The following is a 17,992-nucleotide window of genomic DNA, read 5'->3' on the forward strand; positions in this document are numbered from 1 at the left end:
TATTTTCCCTGTGTGGAAAAGAGAAGGAGGCTTTCAGAGTAACCTAGATATGAGCATGCACAGCTGCAGAGGCAGGCATGCGAAAAACAGAGTTATGTCCCTCTGAGCTGCACCAGGAGGGTTAAAAAATTTGTCACAGATTCGACCTCTGACACAGGAGTCTGGACTTTGTGCTTTTGTTTACCACTATCTTAAAGTGGGAGTTTAAAAAAAAAAAACTACAGAAAAGACTGGACCACCAAAGAGGCTTTCTCTTGTCTAGAGCTCATGAGTTGATACGTAAAGCACATACTCCTGCTGAGACCAGAATAGCCTCAATGTAAGTGTCCATCAGTCACTCATGGCTTACCTAACAGCTAACAAACCATGGTTCTCTGAAGTTTTTTTTAATTGACAAATACCATAATGATGTGTTTATATCTGATGGGAATGTTAAATTAGCGGGTGTTAATGAGCAAAGGATGAAGGAAGAAGAATTTAAAATGTTTGACATTATTTTTCTTTATTATTATTATTATTATTATTATTATTATTATTTCTACTTGATATTTTCTCTCTTCCTCAAGTTTCTTTTAGTGTCAGCATATTGTGCAACACCAATAGTTGTCATGCTGAAAAATGATGAAAGCGATGTGCAATCACATGAATAGAGTCACGTAGCATGGTTTCTTAAACAAGAACTTTAAGTTGCTATAAGGACTTGTTTTGCATGAAATTGTAAAACAACTATAATAATTTATCTCTACAGCCAAAGGGAGCTTACATGATTATGCACATGATTTATTTGACATATACATATATTTCATGTTATTTATGTTCAAACTGAGCATTTAGAGGTCAGATATGGTGATTTATGATATAAAACCACCAGCAGCTCATTATAACTGAATGTTTTACAGCTCTCTATAAAGAAGCTTTTGTAATTTCAGAGATTGCACTATTTATTATGAGCATCAACAAATGCTAACAAGAGAATTTGTTGATGCTCTGTACTCAATTATTTGAGTACAGATGTACTCAAATAATTGAGGGAGATCAACTCTTGTAAAGTAATGTTACCATTAATGGTGTAATGTTATTTTATTGAGACATAGTGAACGAGTTTTTTATTACAGCAATAATCCTCACAATATACAGAGCTGGGGGAGATCATAAATTGTTGAAACACGCTGTAGCTGCATTGTTTCCTTCTGCTCACGGCAAACCTACGGTTTCTGAAGCAGCGGCAAAAATGAATGGAAAACAACATGTCGGAGGTCGGAGGCGCCAACATTTAGACTCGTGTCATTTCAGAATCATAACGCAGTGCGGCAAACTAACCAACACTAGTTAACCTGCCTAACCCAAGCACTTAAAACTGACCCACAGCAGCTGACAGACCTGTTAGTCCAAGTCAGACTATACAATCAGACTGCTCTGTTCTGTCATTTGCGTCTGCAGGGGGAAGAAACGCTGGGAAACAGAATTACAGATGTGAAAATGGCTGTGTGACTTTAAGCCATGTGAGTGAACTGCTCAAGTGAGCGCTTATCTAATGTGCAAGTACATTTTTTTTTCCTTACTTTGAAAGGAAGCTTTCTCTGTGTGGCTGACAAAATCAGCTGAATGCAAGGGTAAAGTTTAAAGAGAAAGTCTTGTGATTTGCACAAAGCCAAAGCAAAATCTGTCAGGACCACTTGTAACAGAAGCACCCAACCTTCTTAATGGCTATGTGGCCGAAAACCCTTCAAGTAATGATGACGGCTCAAGGTTTTTGTTTTGTCTCTATTAGCTCAGCGAATGACGTCAACGGCACCTGGCAGGGATGATGAAAGCTTTTACAGTGAATTATCTGTTGATAGTTCAGACTTACTCCTCCCGAACTGAAGGAGGGATTGGGAAGGAAGTTCCTCCATAGTTTTGTGTTGACAGTCCTGCGACAGGGAAAAGGTCATTGTTTGACCTGCACAATGGAGAGGGGGTTTCAAGAGGAGGAAAAGCAGCCTGAGCCATACGGTTTGCGTTAGAAGATAAGATCATAAGGGTTAAGGCTATCTGTTAGCAAAACTCAAACTCGAGAAGAGACAGGATGCTCAAAAAGCAACAAGAATCTCAGAAAGAACTATTCTCCTTTAAGTGTTAACACACTATCATATATATATATATATATATATATATATATATATATATATATATATATATATATATATATATATATATATATATATATATATATATATATATATATATAATATGAAAACCTTCTGTAAAACACTGTGGCATAACAAATACCAAGAGAAAACTTTAACATGAAAACCTTGTAACTTTGAATTGAGTTTATTTAAACCAGACGAGGACCAATTATTCATACTCCTGCTAAAACAATATAACAGGTTGACAAATTTCTTATTCATTGCATATATTTATTCATACTTTACATTTAATTGACAAAATCCCTACGTTTAGCGGTAATTGTCTTGTGAGGAACAGTAAAGTGCTTTGCCCTTCTGCTCTTTACAGAGAACCCCAAACATAACAACCAGATATCAGCCATGTAATCATTCAGGTTGTCTGTCTGACTAAAGCCTGCAGTCAACTGCTTAATAGATATGTTCCCAGCTTTTCATCTGTAGTTTTAAAACAGCATGCCTGAATAAGTGTGATGTGTGGCGCTCCATTAGTTTCCACATCGTCACGGTTTCTATTTTCACACCAGAACACTTCTGAACAGTGAGGGGAAAAGTAAAGCGGCCTTTTTTTCATTCAACTGACTAGCAGGGTGCAGCAATATGTGAGGGAGACGGTCTGCTGTGTCACTCTGTTTTATATAGTCATGGAAAATTTGTGTGAATGAAGCTTACATCAAGTGAAGAGTATGATGGAAAATGTCTGCAGTTTTAAAACAGTAGATTACTAAAGCCGTTGTATTTCTTGATACCAAAAACAGAGATCGACCTACCTAGTTTTATTCCATAAATGTTTAAAAAATTATGATATATAAATAAGTTTTAAAAATATTCATTCAAACCGAATTGATGCTTTTTTTATCATAATTTTGAGCTTGACAGATATATTGGGAACTTAAAGAGAATCAGAATCTGAATTTATGTTGTGCCTTCGAGTTATTGTGACTACTCAAACACTGTAAATATATAAATATCCAAATGTTCACAAGGTACGAATTCAGTCGATTTTATACAATTTCTTCAATTTGTTGTATTTCTCTAAAATAACTGGATCTGACTGTCTTGTAACGAGTCTTGAGATGAAATCTGTTACACATTTTAAACTAACTTAATTGAATTTACTATATAAAGTAGACACGGACCATTTAAAGGTATCAAGGCATACCAGAGGTTTAAACAGTAAGGCTCAAACCACAAAACATTCCCAGCATGATGTTTCCACATCTTTTTAATGATTTGTCAGAGAACATGTAGGAGGAACAATCATTTCTCCATTTCTGGCATGGAGTAGCACAGAAGCCCCTCCCCCATATGTTGCTGCACACTGCTGGTCAGCTGACCTAAAAAAACGTCATTACACATTTCTCTTGATTGACAAAGGCTTAATTAGTTGTTTTAGTTAGAAACAAATACTCTAGTTACTGAAACTACAAGAGAGCTCTCATATATTTAATGCTGTTTTGAAACTGGTAAAAAAAAAAAAAATTTTTAAAGTAAAATTCAGCACAATTACTACATTACAACAAAACTTAACGTGCTTTGTTTGCTAATATTATAACAGTGATTCTGAACGTGTTATTTTTGCAGTATGATGAATAATCGTTTCTCTTTTCTTCAAAAAATAATGCAATTATGTCATACCTACAATTATTTTATTTGTTTTGATTCATTTTATTTTATTTTGTGAAATGCTACGATACACCGCAGTCCCTCTGAAATCTGCCTGAAAGTCCTATGTCAACATTCCATCTTATCAAACAAAGCGAAATGCAAAGCTAAGATTCACATCTTTTGTCAACTTTCTGCTCATTTCCCCCAAAGTTCAACATGAAAACGGTTCAGAGGAGTCCGTCTTTTTCCTCCCCTTATCTGCTGCTGCTGCTGCTGCTGTTTTGACGTTTTGGGTGTTTATGCGATAATAGCTCGGTCTAATTGCAGCCCGCAAAGTAGCAGCTTGTGTCCGTCGGGACATTTTTCTCCATTCAAAGGGTCAGCTGAGAGAATAAAGAAGCTTTCTGCTTAGATAGTTCTACTTCAACACATCGATGACCAAATATGGTCACATGGGAACAGCTTTAACGACCCTTACAAAGCTATTTAAAACACCTTCTCTGCAACCCTAAAGTGACTTAAACACTTTTCTTTTACAGTCTTATCAACTGCGATAAACTTCCTGCCGCAGCTCGTCAGTAACGGTTCAAAAAGCATGTGTGTTTTTTTTCTTTCTTTCTTTCTTTACCTCCGTTTCTTTCCTTACATCCATGACTGCTGGTGACATTTCCAGATTATAATCCCGTTGCGACGCTTAAATCCCGTTCGTCTGCTAGAAACTTTTGGCTGGCTGCTCCGGATACCTGCCCTCCTCAGTAAACTCCGTCTCATGTCTTTCCAACACAAACCGATAAACGCAACGGGGGGAGAAAAAAAAAGAAAAGAAAAGAAAAGAAAAGGAAAGGAAGGAAAAAAAAAAACTTCCAGCCTTCCCTCTTTTGCTCCCACAGCCTGCTCCAGAAAGCAGAGGCAGGACTTGTTGCTATGGGAACGGGTTGTTTGCCCCCCAGTTTTCCTGGGATTTATCCCCCACCCCCCGCATGCTCTCCTCCTCCTTCAGACAGGCATTCAGCTCCTCTGCGCCTTGTTTATTGTTCTGCTGGGCTGAGCGGTGCGGATGAATATTCAGGAGCTGAGGGTTGATGATGGGATGAAACCGGGGTTGCATTCCGCAGTCATCAGCGCACAAAGGTGTCTTTCAGTACACCAGAGGTGAGAATGTCCACTGTCGCCGTGTCGGGATGAGAGAATCCACCAAATATAATTTATGCTAACTGGCCTGAATTTGGAATTGAATTTCAATCTATATGTAAAGTTTTTTTGTTTGTGTTTTTTTTTATGACATTTGTTGGGATATGCAAAAGTGACAAAAATGGAAGACTAATCACTAAAAATTCATGTGTAAGAATAATCCCAGCCTGCAGTCATACAGAGTACAATTCATGCCAGAAGTGCCATCTGGTGTCACTTTTTCTGTACCTCTGTTTCCATTGGGTTGTATTGGGTGTAAATGCATGGTCAGGCAGGTCAAGGCAGCTACATTGACTTTGATTTCATCGTCTTGGTTACATATACGTGGAATATAACCAGACCATCTGGAGAGGAAAGTTCCTCTATCCAGTGTACCGCTGCTTCAAAATGTTCAAATAATAATTCGTTAACATAATTTGAAAATGAGTCAGATTGCCCTACTATTAGATCCACTCTACACATCCAGCATCTAGGTGAGTAAAGCTGGGTTGGAGCAGACAGAGCATCTGAATAATGTATCATGACATAAAGCACCTGTGTAAATTCTGGAGAAGCGATGCCTATTCGTTGTCTCTAAATGGTGTCTCTAAGTTCCCAGGTTCGAACAGCAGAACTTTTTGACTTGATCCCCCCCGCAAAAAAAAAAGAAAACACAATGGCAACCTGGTTTTGTTACAGTGTCAGATGTGGGAAAAAACACATCTGTTCTTCACCAAAAGCAGCATGTCTGAATTTGCCATAGAGTCATTTTGGCAATTTTGCAGTGTTGCATGTGCCGCTGGTGGAGAGACAGCACGTGCTGATGTCATCTGATGTTCCCTATCCAGTTGATTTTTCTGACTTTAAAGTTGGAAATTTTAACTTTTAAATGCAAATTAAACAAAAAATTGCTGTCAGAACTTGGGGATTCTACTCTTTCTTAAGTCTCTATAACACCGATCAACGTAATTTAGGATTAAGTATTTACCAATATCAAATTTCAGTCTAATACTTGCCTTTTTTAGTATCAGGTCTGCACATTAAGTGTTTTTTTGTCTTTTAATAATTCCTAAAGGACATTACAGTTGAGCCAAGCATTTGAAATTAAATCATCAGATAAATTGGTGGTTTTCAGTATAGGTCATTCACAAGAGCATTGAATCTCCACTATGTAATTTTTATTTAAAAAATATGTTTCTTTCATATTTGTCAAAACTGTCACTATGTCGTGACTTGTGACACTTTGTTATGAAACAGATAATCTTTCTACAAGCTTAGCTTCATTTTTTTTTTTTTTTTTACTTATCTTAATGTCTGGTAATGCAAGAGTGCCAACTGTGTTCTGGGAACAAAACATCTGATCAGCCTTCAAATTGTTGAACTATCTACTTAATCCACATTACTAATAAGATTCTCTTTATACATCGTTGCAATGTAAAAACACCCATTTTTTTGTGATTGTGTGTTTCTGATAATCATTAACCATGATGCTTCCCGCGCAAAAGGCTGAACCTCTGAGAAAAATGCCATAAAGGCTGCCCAAACACAACCGGACTGAGCTCAGAGACATCCAACATACAGTCAAATAAAACATTATTAGGGTTGTATGAAATAAAGACAATTGTAGGTTTAACTATAGCATTAACATAGTTCTTACAAGTTAAAGTTATCTCCCTTTGGAACCTTGTAAAGGTTTTTTTTTTTTTTTCTCTGTCTCACTTTGTATGCTTCTCCAGATAAGATCTCTCTGCATCATGTACAAACTGTCTTGTCTCTTAAATAACATCAAACAAAATATAAACATACATCTAAAAGGTTCACAAATTTGTTTTATTGCTGTCATTTAAAGCTTAAAACTGTCAATATGCTCGTCTTACTTACATTTCGTGCTACAATAATTGTTTCTTTGATGGTCAATGATCCAGACCATAGACATCAAAAGATCAAGCTTTTGTGTTTTTTTGACAATACACTACTTTGCAATTGTTTTATATTTTCAGTTCATCAGATTTACCAAAGAATATTACCAATCTATATATTGTTTTCTAGATAAAGGTCAAATACCGTCATCATCTCAAAAAATATGGCAAAATGTCACAGGTATATAACTACGTGGCTACAAATACATTTTACTTCACGCAATTTTACTTGTATAAGTCTGTTTTTACAATTGTGAAATGCTAAAACAAAATTTACATCCTGTTAAACATTTGGCGAATAAGCACGGTGTCCCAGGACTTTTCTCTCAGTCCTCAGTATATTAATGACAAAGGAAACAGGTGTGTCTGAGCACCTGCGCTTTACGTCCACTGCAGTGTCCCACAGTGCAGCTGCACTGGGCCCCAGAGGGCCCCTCAGAGTGTGTGCACACGTGCAAACAAAGGCTCAAACCTGCCAGTCATCTTATTACAAGGAATTTAAGTACTTAATTCAGATGCAGCATTGAAGCATTTCTCTTTAAGTCAACGTAAATAATAAAAGTGCTGTTTTATTATTTGCTATAAATTTGCACTCTTTTTGAGATGAGTCAAATGTCTGAAATGGTGTAAAGTTGAATAATACACATTTTTTTACAAGGAATTTAATTGTTATCCACCAAACTCTCTCTCTCTCTCTCTCTCTACCCAGTGAATAAAACCACATAAATCTAAATAGTAAAATGCTCATATATTTTCTCAAACCTTTAAATCAAATTATATGAGGCAACACAAGAAAGCCGCATGAATTTCAAAAATCCTTAGTCTGCTGCTCAGTGATTAAAATGGTCTGATTCTTTCAAAGCATTTAGACCAAAACAAGATATTTATGCTAAGTATATTGGCATTCACTCAGATCCCTTTAATTAGTGAGATCCTGTTTTCATTTTGACTCAGATTTTTTTTTTTTTTAAATGAATGAAGCTTTTTCATTTTTGTTTCAACCACAGCGAAAGAATGACAGCCTGTCCACTTTATACTATCAAAAAGCAAAAACAAGCATAATGTGAAGCGTCAGTCTTTTGGGTAAAAGCATGAGTGTCTTGTCATCCTATAAGCCTGCAGAGATAGAGGAAGTCACAAAAACACAGACATTCATGGTGGTGATGGAGGTTTGTTGCGTCGAGTCAGCAGGAAGCATTTCTCAGAGACCCCATCAAAACCTTTCAAGGTCTCGTAAAGCCCTTCTCTCCTGAAAACCCTTCAAATCTCACCGTCTGAGCACAAAAGGCTGAGCAACTGGCTTCTATTTGCGGGTATGTTTTACCAGTACTCGGCTTCATTGTTACATCGATCGCTGAGCCATCTGGACTTCTCATTAAAAACCACATCCTCGACTTCCATTATACTGGAGCATCAAAGCCTGATCGTACACTCATCAGTGAAATTCTTTCACCGAGCATCCAAAAGCGACACATTGGTTTTTCTACCCAACGGGAATCATCAAAGTACTCTTAAACTTGTTATGGCATTCGCTGTTTAACACACAGGCATGTCTGGTGCAGCTTCGGATTGCTTTGCTTCCTCTTTATTTTTTAGAAGTATTCCGATGCAAAATAAAACTTTAAAACATGTTTGGTTACAGTTTGATTTGAAGTTCTAGATGTTTATTTTAGCTTTCCCCACCCGCCCCCTACATGTCATTGTTTAGGATTGTTTGGTGATATCACCTATCCCTGGTTTGCTGCTGACATTCAGCTTCTCATTGCTTTTAAAATGCCAACGTGCTGCAAATGTGTCAGTGTTAAAGAACTGAGCAGATGTTTGATGTTAATTTATTATTTTTACAACATAGCCAAAGGGATTTTGGTTGCTATTTTTATCAGTAGAGGAATATTGCTGTTGAGCTCTGTTACATCCAGTGTTGTGATTTCCACTCACTTAGATGTATTTCTTTGTTTATTTAAACTCTGACTTGCTTGCAGAATAATGTTCTGGTTTGGACATTTACAGTATCTCTGATCTTCTGCTACTATATGCCATGACTGGGATCCCGAAGCTAACTGGTCAGTTAAGACTGGAAATGAAACATGACTGAGCCTTGGTATCTGTAGCCCAAATGCTCTGAAACTCTGGAAAATCCAAACTTATTCAGGTAGTAGCAGAAATACTATGGGTATTGAAGTAGTACTGTTTATTTGATTTAACTTTTTTTATTAGTTTATCTTAGTTTTTCTTGCTAGGGTAATGAAAACATAATCAGAAAAATGTTATATATTCTTCAGTGTTTTGCCACAAACACAATAAAATTCATCCCTGATATTTTAGCTTCTGGACAAGTTTGAAGAACCCAAAGTCCGTTTTATAACCCAACAATCTCATCCCTGATTCAGTTCAGTTTCTTTTGCCATCTAAGCTCAATATCGCATGTCAGAAACAGGCCCGAGGCAGCTCTTTGACTTCAAGATTAAGTTGACATATTTTGTCAACGCTGAGAAGAGAGAAGATGCAACTTGTGGATTGAAGACATCTCCTCCTCTTTAAAACTACAGCTATCAGCTGGAAGTGCCTTATGCAGAGCAGCTGGCTCCACAAGAAGGCAGCCAGCTGTTTTCTCTTTATATTCTGACTGAATGCACTGCAGGAAAAGTGCTGCCATTTCTGCTTTGTGCTTGTTCAGAGACAATAATGTGGGCTGTTTTGATTATTAGCAGACCTCATTTGGCACTTGATGGCCTACAGTGGAATCTGCTTTCAGGGTTATCCATCTAGTCATCTGTCACCACTTGGCACATGCTAATTTAAAATAAAACTCACCCACACATTCATCCTAGTACGCAAGCATAGACGGGCACACAAATCTGCTTTAGATGCAGCTGGATTTATATCCATTTATTCTACTTCAAAGTGTTCGACTTCAGTACCAGTTAAGAAATCAGAGTGTGAAACATACACTTCAAAGAAAATAATGAAATAAGATATTGGTAGTAACACATTAGTGGTTGCTTGATTAAACATGCATTAGCCTGACTGACAAATAATAATGTGTTTCTATTTTTTTTTTTCTTAAATCCTCTGACTAGCTGGAGTTCCAATCTTGTATACAATGACCTGCATTTAGCATTTGGCGTGTATCTCAATATCTCCCAGATGTCACAACACCAATCCGGAAATGATTGAAAACAACTTTATGGATTAATGCACATTGTGAATAAATGTGTTTCCTCCAGACCTGACCAAACAGGAGTCTTTCTTTCTTGCATATTTAATTGAATCTCAACCCTTGTGCGTGCGAGGACTGAGGCAAACGTAGAGGGCTGTGGAAAATAATACAAGTTTTACGTGTGTGAGGTCGGTTGGACCCCATTTCTGGACACAAGGGTTAAGACGATAGCATGGTTTGAACTTATTGTGAGGACAAAGTACTGGGGTGATGTAAATCAGTGTGTGTGTGCGTGTACGTGTCTGTGGGACAGTATAAGTTAGAGTTTCCAAACTGACTCACAGGGGGGGGGAAAAAATCGATCTGTGGTTTGTTGTGGCATGAAGTCAAACTAAACACAAACGAGAGCAGAGGCCATCGATTACTGCCTGTTTCGCATTCAAAGCCCTTGACTGCCCCCTGTAGGTTGAACGTGACAATTGCAGGACAAAAGCTTAGAAACTATTTTTCCAACAAAAACCATCATCAACAAGAGGAGAACACAGACAGCATCGACCAAAGTCAGTAACTGTGACTTTAGTCATAGTTTAAGGTGATAAAAATTATATAATCACGGTCAAAAGATATACGGTTATTTTTTGTGTCTTTTTTTAATAAACAATAAAACTTTAGTAAACTTTCTTAAGAATAGATGATTCCGTTAGATTTCTCCCTAAACAGCCTTTATGGAACAAAAAAAAAGACACGTACCCGTGTTTCTGCGTTGTTGCGGTGTTTGCTTAATAATCCATTCTTCATCAACGATGCGTGGCTTTCTGTCTTCGTGCAGCCTGAAAACTGATTTGCGTTTGTGTTTTGTTTTTTTTCCTGCGGGAAAAACGACCTTCTCCGTCTATAACTGCATCCAATGAGTGAGAGGAGGGGGAGAACTGGGAAAAGCGGTCTGCACAGGAAACGATGACGCAGCTGGATGGAAATCACTTTTTTAAAATGAAAAGAAGATGGTTGCAGTTTTCTCAGAGATCAAAACTCTCCAATCACAGACTTTTCGTTTACGTGTCTGGGAGATTTTGAGTCCATAAAAAAACAAAACACACACACACACACAATTTTTGTTCAACTGTGCCAGAACTTAAAAATGGTAGAATATAGAAAAAACAGAATGGGATAAAAAGCAGAATATATAAAAGTGAAACGCGATAACGATGTTTTTTGTTAACATGTGTACGTTGGGATTTGTTTTTTACTCAAACTATGTTCAGAGCACAAAAGACACTGAGTTTTCTTTAAACCACAAAAGTGGCCAACACCTTTGGTCAGCAAAAATAGTTGTGTGTTTTGTAAATGTGGCAGCTTGTTTTAATTTTATTTTTTATAATTACTACAAAAGAGGCCCAGGTGTGCTTAATTGAGTTTTCTTTTTATGTGTGTATATTAATTACTTCTAACAAGTGTGTACCCATCATTACTTTTCATTCTGATGGCTTCCCTTGTTGGAAAATTGCACCTGAAGGGCAGCGAAGAATTTGTTTTTATTCAAGAATAGCTCAAGTGGTATCATAATCCTGCGAGAAGTACAAGAATGGACAGCAGAAGAGTTGTGTAACGGCACTTCCTCTGATGAGTCCTTTCAGGTCTGAGGGACATCTGGAAAATCCTTTGTCTTGGAGAAACATAGAGAGCTACCTTTGTTGTGCCGGTTTTAAAGCATTCTGATAAAATCCACGAGTGTTGTTCTATCCCAAAACCCTGCCTTTAATAAAGATTGGGATCAATCTGTCCTTGAAGAGCAATAATCCAGGCACAGCTAGATAATCTGTGTTCTTTCCGGCATGATGGAGCGCATTGTCAAAACAAAACTGATTGTAAAGTGGGTCAAAGATCAGAACGTTGAAATCTTGGACCCATGGCAAGAAAATTCCCAGATTTAAAAAACTTAACCTGTGTTCAGTTCTCAGAAAGAAAAATCTAAGTGCTAGACAAGAACGTATCACCATAAAACAGGATGTGATAAGACGTCAGGATCTAAAATAGCAAAATAAAGCTTTAAGAAAATTCCCAAACTGAATAGAGATTATGAAAAGAAATTAAAAAAAACATCTTGACACCAAATTTTTGTGCAACATTTGTGTTGCCTATAAAACAACATTCAGTATGGTTTAGTTAAATAATTCGTTCGGAACCCTTAATATGCTGCCTAATCTCTTTCTTGATAAATTATGAGTAATTGCTGTTTAAGCCCAAACTCCAGCTTTGGTCAAGATCTGAACAGAACACAGTCTTCACCTTTATGTTAGAGCTGGAAAGCTATTATAAATGCTGTGGAACATGATTAAACTTTCCAACACATATCCAAATTGTTTATTTGTAAGTATATTTTATAATGGTTAAAAAATTAAAAAAAATCTCCCTTAAAATTTTAAACGATGTAATTGGTTAGATAAGGAGTCAATCACTGGATGTTCTTTATATTATACCCAAATGAAATTTTCCTTTTTAAAATTATAGAATTGAGGGTTTAAAGTTTAATTTAAAATTTTAACATGAGTAGATGAGTTCTTCGTCAGATAAATTCTCTTTAAATACATATTTAATTTAATTGGCATAAGCGGCACATAGTAGCTAATATTTAGAGACAGAGCTACTTTTCATCTATATTCCTGAACAAATGTTTAAATAGAAAGCAGAACATAAGCTTATTAAGCCACAGAAAGAAAACTATTGTGAAGCAAAATCTTGCTTCGAAATAATCCGTCGTTTTCATTTTGCATAATCAAATGTTGACAGAGATGAAAGACTGCAGAAATCTGAGGCATGGAAATAATGTTTTTCATCAGCTTAAAGGTGTTAGAAATTATTGTTGTTCTAGGATAAGCATTTTTCAGCTCTGTATCCACGGTAGCCATACTAAAACCTATCTGTAGATTAAACAATATCACAGAAAAGTAGATAAAATCCAAAAAAAAAAAAAAGACAAGCCAGATATTTAACATATATTTATTTTAAAGTCAAAGGTTACACATAAACAATAGTTAAGAACACTTCCATGGGTCGCCCTCCGTCCTGTGGTTGTATATCCAGTTTTCGGACCGTCTCCGCCACCCAAACTTTATACAAAATGAACTTCATACATCTGAGTGCAACTCTACCCTGCCACATCCACACAGCCTCTGACAACAAGGATTTCATTAGGGATCAGAAGCTAAACCAATCACAAAGTATATCAAAGACTATTCAGTAAATACATTACACAAAGACGGCACGGACTTCATGAGGGCCAGAATCAGTAACACAGCTACGTTAACGATGTCACTATCGATTTCTGCAGAGTTCAATTACACCAAGTCCAAATATTAGATTTCATGAATGTAAGAAACATTTCACCATTTGTAAGACATTAAACTGGTAGGACAAACGGATAGAGAAATATTTATAAAAAAGAGCTATTACAAAACATGCTTTCCCAAAGAAGGCTGAAAACTCAGATACGCCACACTCGTCCAGTTCCTCTGCAATGAGATGAGTCGTTTTATGTCGTGTTCAAGTTCTATGGCGCAAATACTGACCACTGATTGATCCAGTTGTTGACATTAAGCTTGTAAACCTGAATGAGGAGTGTTGGAGTGTTTGAGACAGACAACTCCAACTTGAATTTGGGTCGCAGAGTAATTTATTTATTCTTGTTCGTTTGAGCATGTGCAAAATTAAAGCCATTGTAATTTTTCTGTAGACTAAACAACAGCTCCCTGGTGACCTCTGCTTCAAAGATCCACATTTCTGTACCATGTTCATGTCAAAACCAAAGCCATAAATAAGAGTACAGCCAAATTAATCTGGGGTCTCTTTCACAGTGTTTAATTTTTCTTTTTTTTCCTTCAGACCGTTTGTCCTGTTTCACCTCCACCAACAGCTCAGAAAGCCGTTTAACTGAGAACAACATGGCGGTCGAACACAGACTTCCTCTGTTCCTGGACTTGCCTCCGCCAGCGCTGCTGGGCGTGCTCCACTTTGTTTAGCATGTTTGGTCGGGAGTGTGAACGGGACAGGACATTGTGAGCATTGGCAAAAGGTTGCTGGTCCTGAAAATGTGAAAAAACAGGTCGGTTAGGAGTCAAACAAAAAGAAAACACAAGACTGTTCTTTAAAAAAAAAAGAAGAAGAAAAAAAAGATTGCAAGGCAAGAAAGAAAAATGCATGTTGGATAAGAGTCTGGCAGCATCTTAGAACCAAGAGTTGAGTAAACTTCACAAGTTTAATCTTTCCTATGTATTGAATTTCACAACAGTCCTACTTTAGTCCTGTTTGTTAGTAATTTGGTTGTTCTTTTTCGCTTCCTGCTTGTTCCAGTGAAGGAAAAGAGCGCTGTGTAATAAATGTTAGTTCAGAGGGAAAAAAAAAACTGTGATAACCCAAACATTTAGATAAACTTCATAAGAGTTTAGTTGTTAAAAAAAAGTTGCATCGAGCTCAGCACTTAGAACTGACACAAATTTGTGCCCAACTCATGTTTTATGAAAATGTTAACATTTTGTTAAAAGCCCTCTCATATGAAAAGTCTTGTGTGAACTTTGTCAAATCACAGCATGATCAAAAAGCAGCTGTAGCTCCACCTTTACCCTCAGGGAAAGGCAGCGACATATTTCCTCTGTTAATATCTAAACATTCAGCCAGACCAAAGTAGGCCAAACTGATTACTTTTATCCTCTGTTCAAGTACGTATTCTGGGCTTTTTCACGTGGAGTAATAGGAATGTCAGAACCAAGATTACTGTTTGTTTTATGTTTGGATGTGCTCTAATTATACGATGCCGTAAAAGCCAACCTTGCTGGAGGCTGATTAAAACATGTGCCTTTCCTTATTTTTCCCATATTTATTATCCAGTTACACAAAAGTATATTGGAATGCCACAATGAAAAACAGAATCGATTTTAACTTAATTTCTGTGCCTCGAAGCATTAGTCATGTTCATACACTACCAGCTCGCTTGACTCTCTTTTGAAGTTCGATCTGATCCATTTGGAAGAGTGCTTTTGTGTTCTGTACAGTTAAAATGGAGAAACAATACCTCCAACATATATTAATGAGGCCCTGCAGCACTCAGTCCAGTCCTTGTGTTTCACAATCAGTGAACAAGTGATGATATCTAAAGTGAACAGTACACAAATGTCCTAACTACTATTTTCTGTCTCTAAGTGTTGTTTACAGTATTGTTCAAAGATTCAGTCCCTCCGAGAAGTTGCGATCGCAACTGTTAATGCAAATTCACTCATTATCAAATTTTGCTCAGGCTTGTTATTATTACCAGCCAACTTTTCCACAAATCTGATCAATCACTTTAACATCTCCTGTATTTGCTTCTTTTCTGACCAATCAGTGCATTCGGCTGAATTTTTACTAATCCCCACAGTCCTCTTCTAATTTAACTTTCGATTTTGTTACATCTCTGTAAAGCTGAACCTGCTGGATGAAACCATGCATGACGCTAAACAGTAACATATACCTTTTTTTTTCTTTTTTTTGGTAAAAAAAACATTTTGAGATGTTCTGTAGAATTTACTTATAAATGTATACAGTGAATGCCAATTTGAATGACTGGTGTTTTTGTGAACAGAACATGGACAATGCCTTCTTAAGAATTTCCTTACTGCACTGTATTTGCTTGTGATTGTGATTGCTAATGTATTATGAAGTTGCTGCTTTAAACATCTGCTGAGTTGGCTGTAGATTCGCTAAGTACCCAGTGTCATATTTCAGTGGCGGTTTTTTCTAAAGGATATTACCCAGAAGGAGTCTACAGTACCTTGAAATGAAGTAGTATTGCAACACACAGACTAGTGAAACTGTTAATTTTTACCCACGATGGAGGGCTACCATGTGATGTTTTGTGCAACAAGGACCTCTTTACGAACATATAAAAAGTCTGACAACACCGACAGAGTTCAGAGTCGTAGCAATGCAGCACAGGGAATCATCTGTTTCTTTAAAAGAAACACATACCCCGACAACATCGTCGTCACTATGGATTAGCTGAGAGTGTCCAAACAGTCGCCTCTTCAACATGGGCTCCAGGAGAGTCAGGTAGACCATGTAGAGCAGCAGCAGGCCCAGAATGGAAAGATAAATTATGATGGTAACCTAAACATGGAGAGCAACCAGTGGATGAATGAATTCAATATGAAAACATGCAACAATTACTAGAAGGGAAAATTGTCAGTAAATGTTGTGTACCCATTGAATGACAACAAAAAGAGATTAAATGTTAAGCATGGGGGAAAATAATGATGTTGCCACAAAGATTTAAGTAACTAAACTAAGCAAATATTGCTAATAACTACAACAAGTAAGAAAATTGCAAACGTCAGACAAGAAGAATAGCAGCAAAACCCCACAAACTATGATTAAAGGACACCAGCGCTACACTAACAAACAATATTTCCGTCAAAGAGTAACTCTAAACCTTGGGCTTTAACAGTATGTTTTGCTAGATATTTTTTTAAAACTTGTGAATCCTTTTTTTACATCTGCTAGGTATTTATAAGGACATGAGGGAGCTGGTGGGTCAGTGGGTGAGAGGTGGGGACAGCTGAGTTCATCACAGAGCCAACACGCACACACATATAGGCAATCAAGTTTTTTTCCAAACTGAATGTACCTTAATAGTCCCCGAGCTTCTTTCTTCATATTTACACTCACAGCGCAAACAGTAGGCCTCAACATCTTTGCCATCCACTGGCATCGGTTCCACCACATGAAGACAGTTACTGATAAGAGAACAGCATTGATAGGCTGTTATTAAGATTAAAATAACTCATTATCAGTAAGATATAGTAGGGTTTCTAAACACACCAGTCTTTGAGGGAGACATTTTGCTTGTAGATCTGTCCTTCCACTTCTCTGTAGGGTGGGCAGATGCATTTACAGCGGATGTCTTCTGAATTCTGCATCGAAAGAAAATTGTTGGTTTACTGTGGTGAGTTGTCATAATTTCATTTTGCTGGTTTTAAGACACCAGAGGCGTCTCAAAACTTTATTTTGATATGCCATTCTTACTATTCATTAAACTTTACAACACAAAGTAAATTATTCGAATGATTACATGCAGATATGAATTTCATAGTGCAGTGAAGTTAGATTTACAGAAGTTAAATTGTATCTTTGCATCAAAATGTCATTTCTATTAGGATGTCTGTCCTACTTTCTTCACGATCCTATTGAAGAAATCTACGTGGAAATGTAGAAAAGCCTTAATACATATTTACACTATTATAGTCCTATCTGTGTTTTAAAAACAGAGACAAGGAATGTTTCAGAAAGCATATTTCAGCTTCACTGAACCACCATCACCATTTTCTGTCAACAGCCAGCTAACCAGGCTATCAGTAGCCTTACCTTTGCTGACACCTGACTGAGTAAAACAAAACATGCCAAACAGAAAGCCTCGACGCCGAACAGGAACTTCATCTTTTCGGACCAGTCTCGGAAAGCCTCCTTTGAAAATATCAGTCAATTAACTGCTGCCAGAGTCCGCACAGCAACGACAAATACAACCTAGAAAGAGACGCCGTTAGCCATCGAGCTAAACAGAGATCCTCCGTCAGCTGACTCCACTTCCGCACTTAGTCACGTGACCAGACAGGTCAACAGCGATATGGGGCTGCGTCATCAAAATGGGATGGTATTTCTGTTCTCCAGAATTTGCTCTACTTTTATGGAAAGCCATTTCAGCCAAAATTACTTTAACCTCTTCTTTTGCAATTACAGTAACTATATGCACACGTATTTCTCTACAAAACACGTTTTGTGTTTAAACAAATGTATATTTATATGTAAAATGACACACTAATAACAAAGTACAACTAAAGTCAAATCCTCAATGGTTCAATTCACAATATTTTGTGAATCCCAAAGGAAAATTTAATAATTTAATTAATGAAGTGAATTATTAGGGAATGTTACATCAAACTAAA

General features: G+C 37.1%; 2 protein-coding genes across 3 annotated transcripts in view; both read right to left on the reverse strand.

The window, feature by feature from the left end:
• The window catches only part of dennd2b (DENN domain containing 2B), a 57,677-nt gene extending 46,746 nt beyond the window's left edge, over nucleotides 1-10,931 (reverse strand). The window contains exon 1 of one of the 2 annotated variants that reach the window (XM_015000005.2): nucleotides 10,776-10,931. The gene's annotated coding sequence lies outside the window, so the exon portion shown is untranslated. Of the gene's footprint in view, nucleotides 1-4,404; nucleotides 5,586-10,775 lie in introns of those variants that run through there. The other variant, XM_015000004.2, reaches the window with a different exon arrangement.
• A 2,075-nt stretch (nucleotides 10,932-13,006) lies between these two features.
• On the reverse strand, nucleotides 13,007-17,656 carry tmem9b (TMEM9 domain family, member B). The gene is made up of 5 exons (XM_015000008.2): nucleotides 17,415-17,656; nucleotides 16,872-16,963; nucleotides 16,678-16,786; nucleotides 16,023-16,160; nucleotides 13,007-14,104 (listed from the first exon to the last, which is right to left on the reverse strand). Exons 1-5 carry the CDS (start codon nucleotides 17,484-17,486, stop codon nucleotides 13,949-13,951), a joined length of 567 nt encoding a protein of 188 aa, XP_014855494.1. The 5' UTR covers nucleotides 17,487-17,656; the 3' UTR covers nucleotides 13,007-13,948.
• Between the last annotated feature and the right edge of the window lie 336 nt (nucleotides 17,657-17,992).

Source organism: Poecilia mexicana, unplaced genomic scaffold (assembly GCF_051168715.1).
Source record: "Poecilia mexicana isolate PSO_F unplaced genomic scaffold, ASM5116871v1 scaffold_3, whole genome shotgun sequence".
Classification (NCBI taxonomy): Eukaryota; Metazoa; Chordata; class Actinopteri; order Cyprinodontiformes; family Poeciliidae; genus Poecilia; species Poecilia mexicana.

Bases quoted from the DNA above. Each gene is read 5' to 3' on its own strand.
- tmem9b (XM_015000008.2), bottom strand. From the start codon at position 17,486: ATGAAGTTCCTGTTCGGCGTCGAGGCTTTCTGTTTGGCATGTTTTGTT. The intron at 16,964-17,414 runs GTAAGGCTACTG...CTTTCGATGCAG, and splicing joins TCAGTCAGGTGTCAGCAAAG to AATTCAGAAGACATCCGCTG. The intron at 16,161-16,677 runs GTACATTCAGTT...CTCCATGTTTAG, and splicing joins GAAGCTCGGGGACTATTAAG to GTTACCATCATAATTTATCT.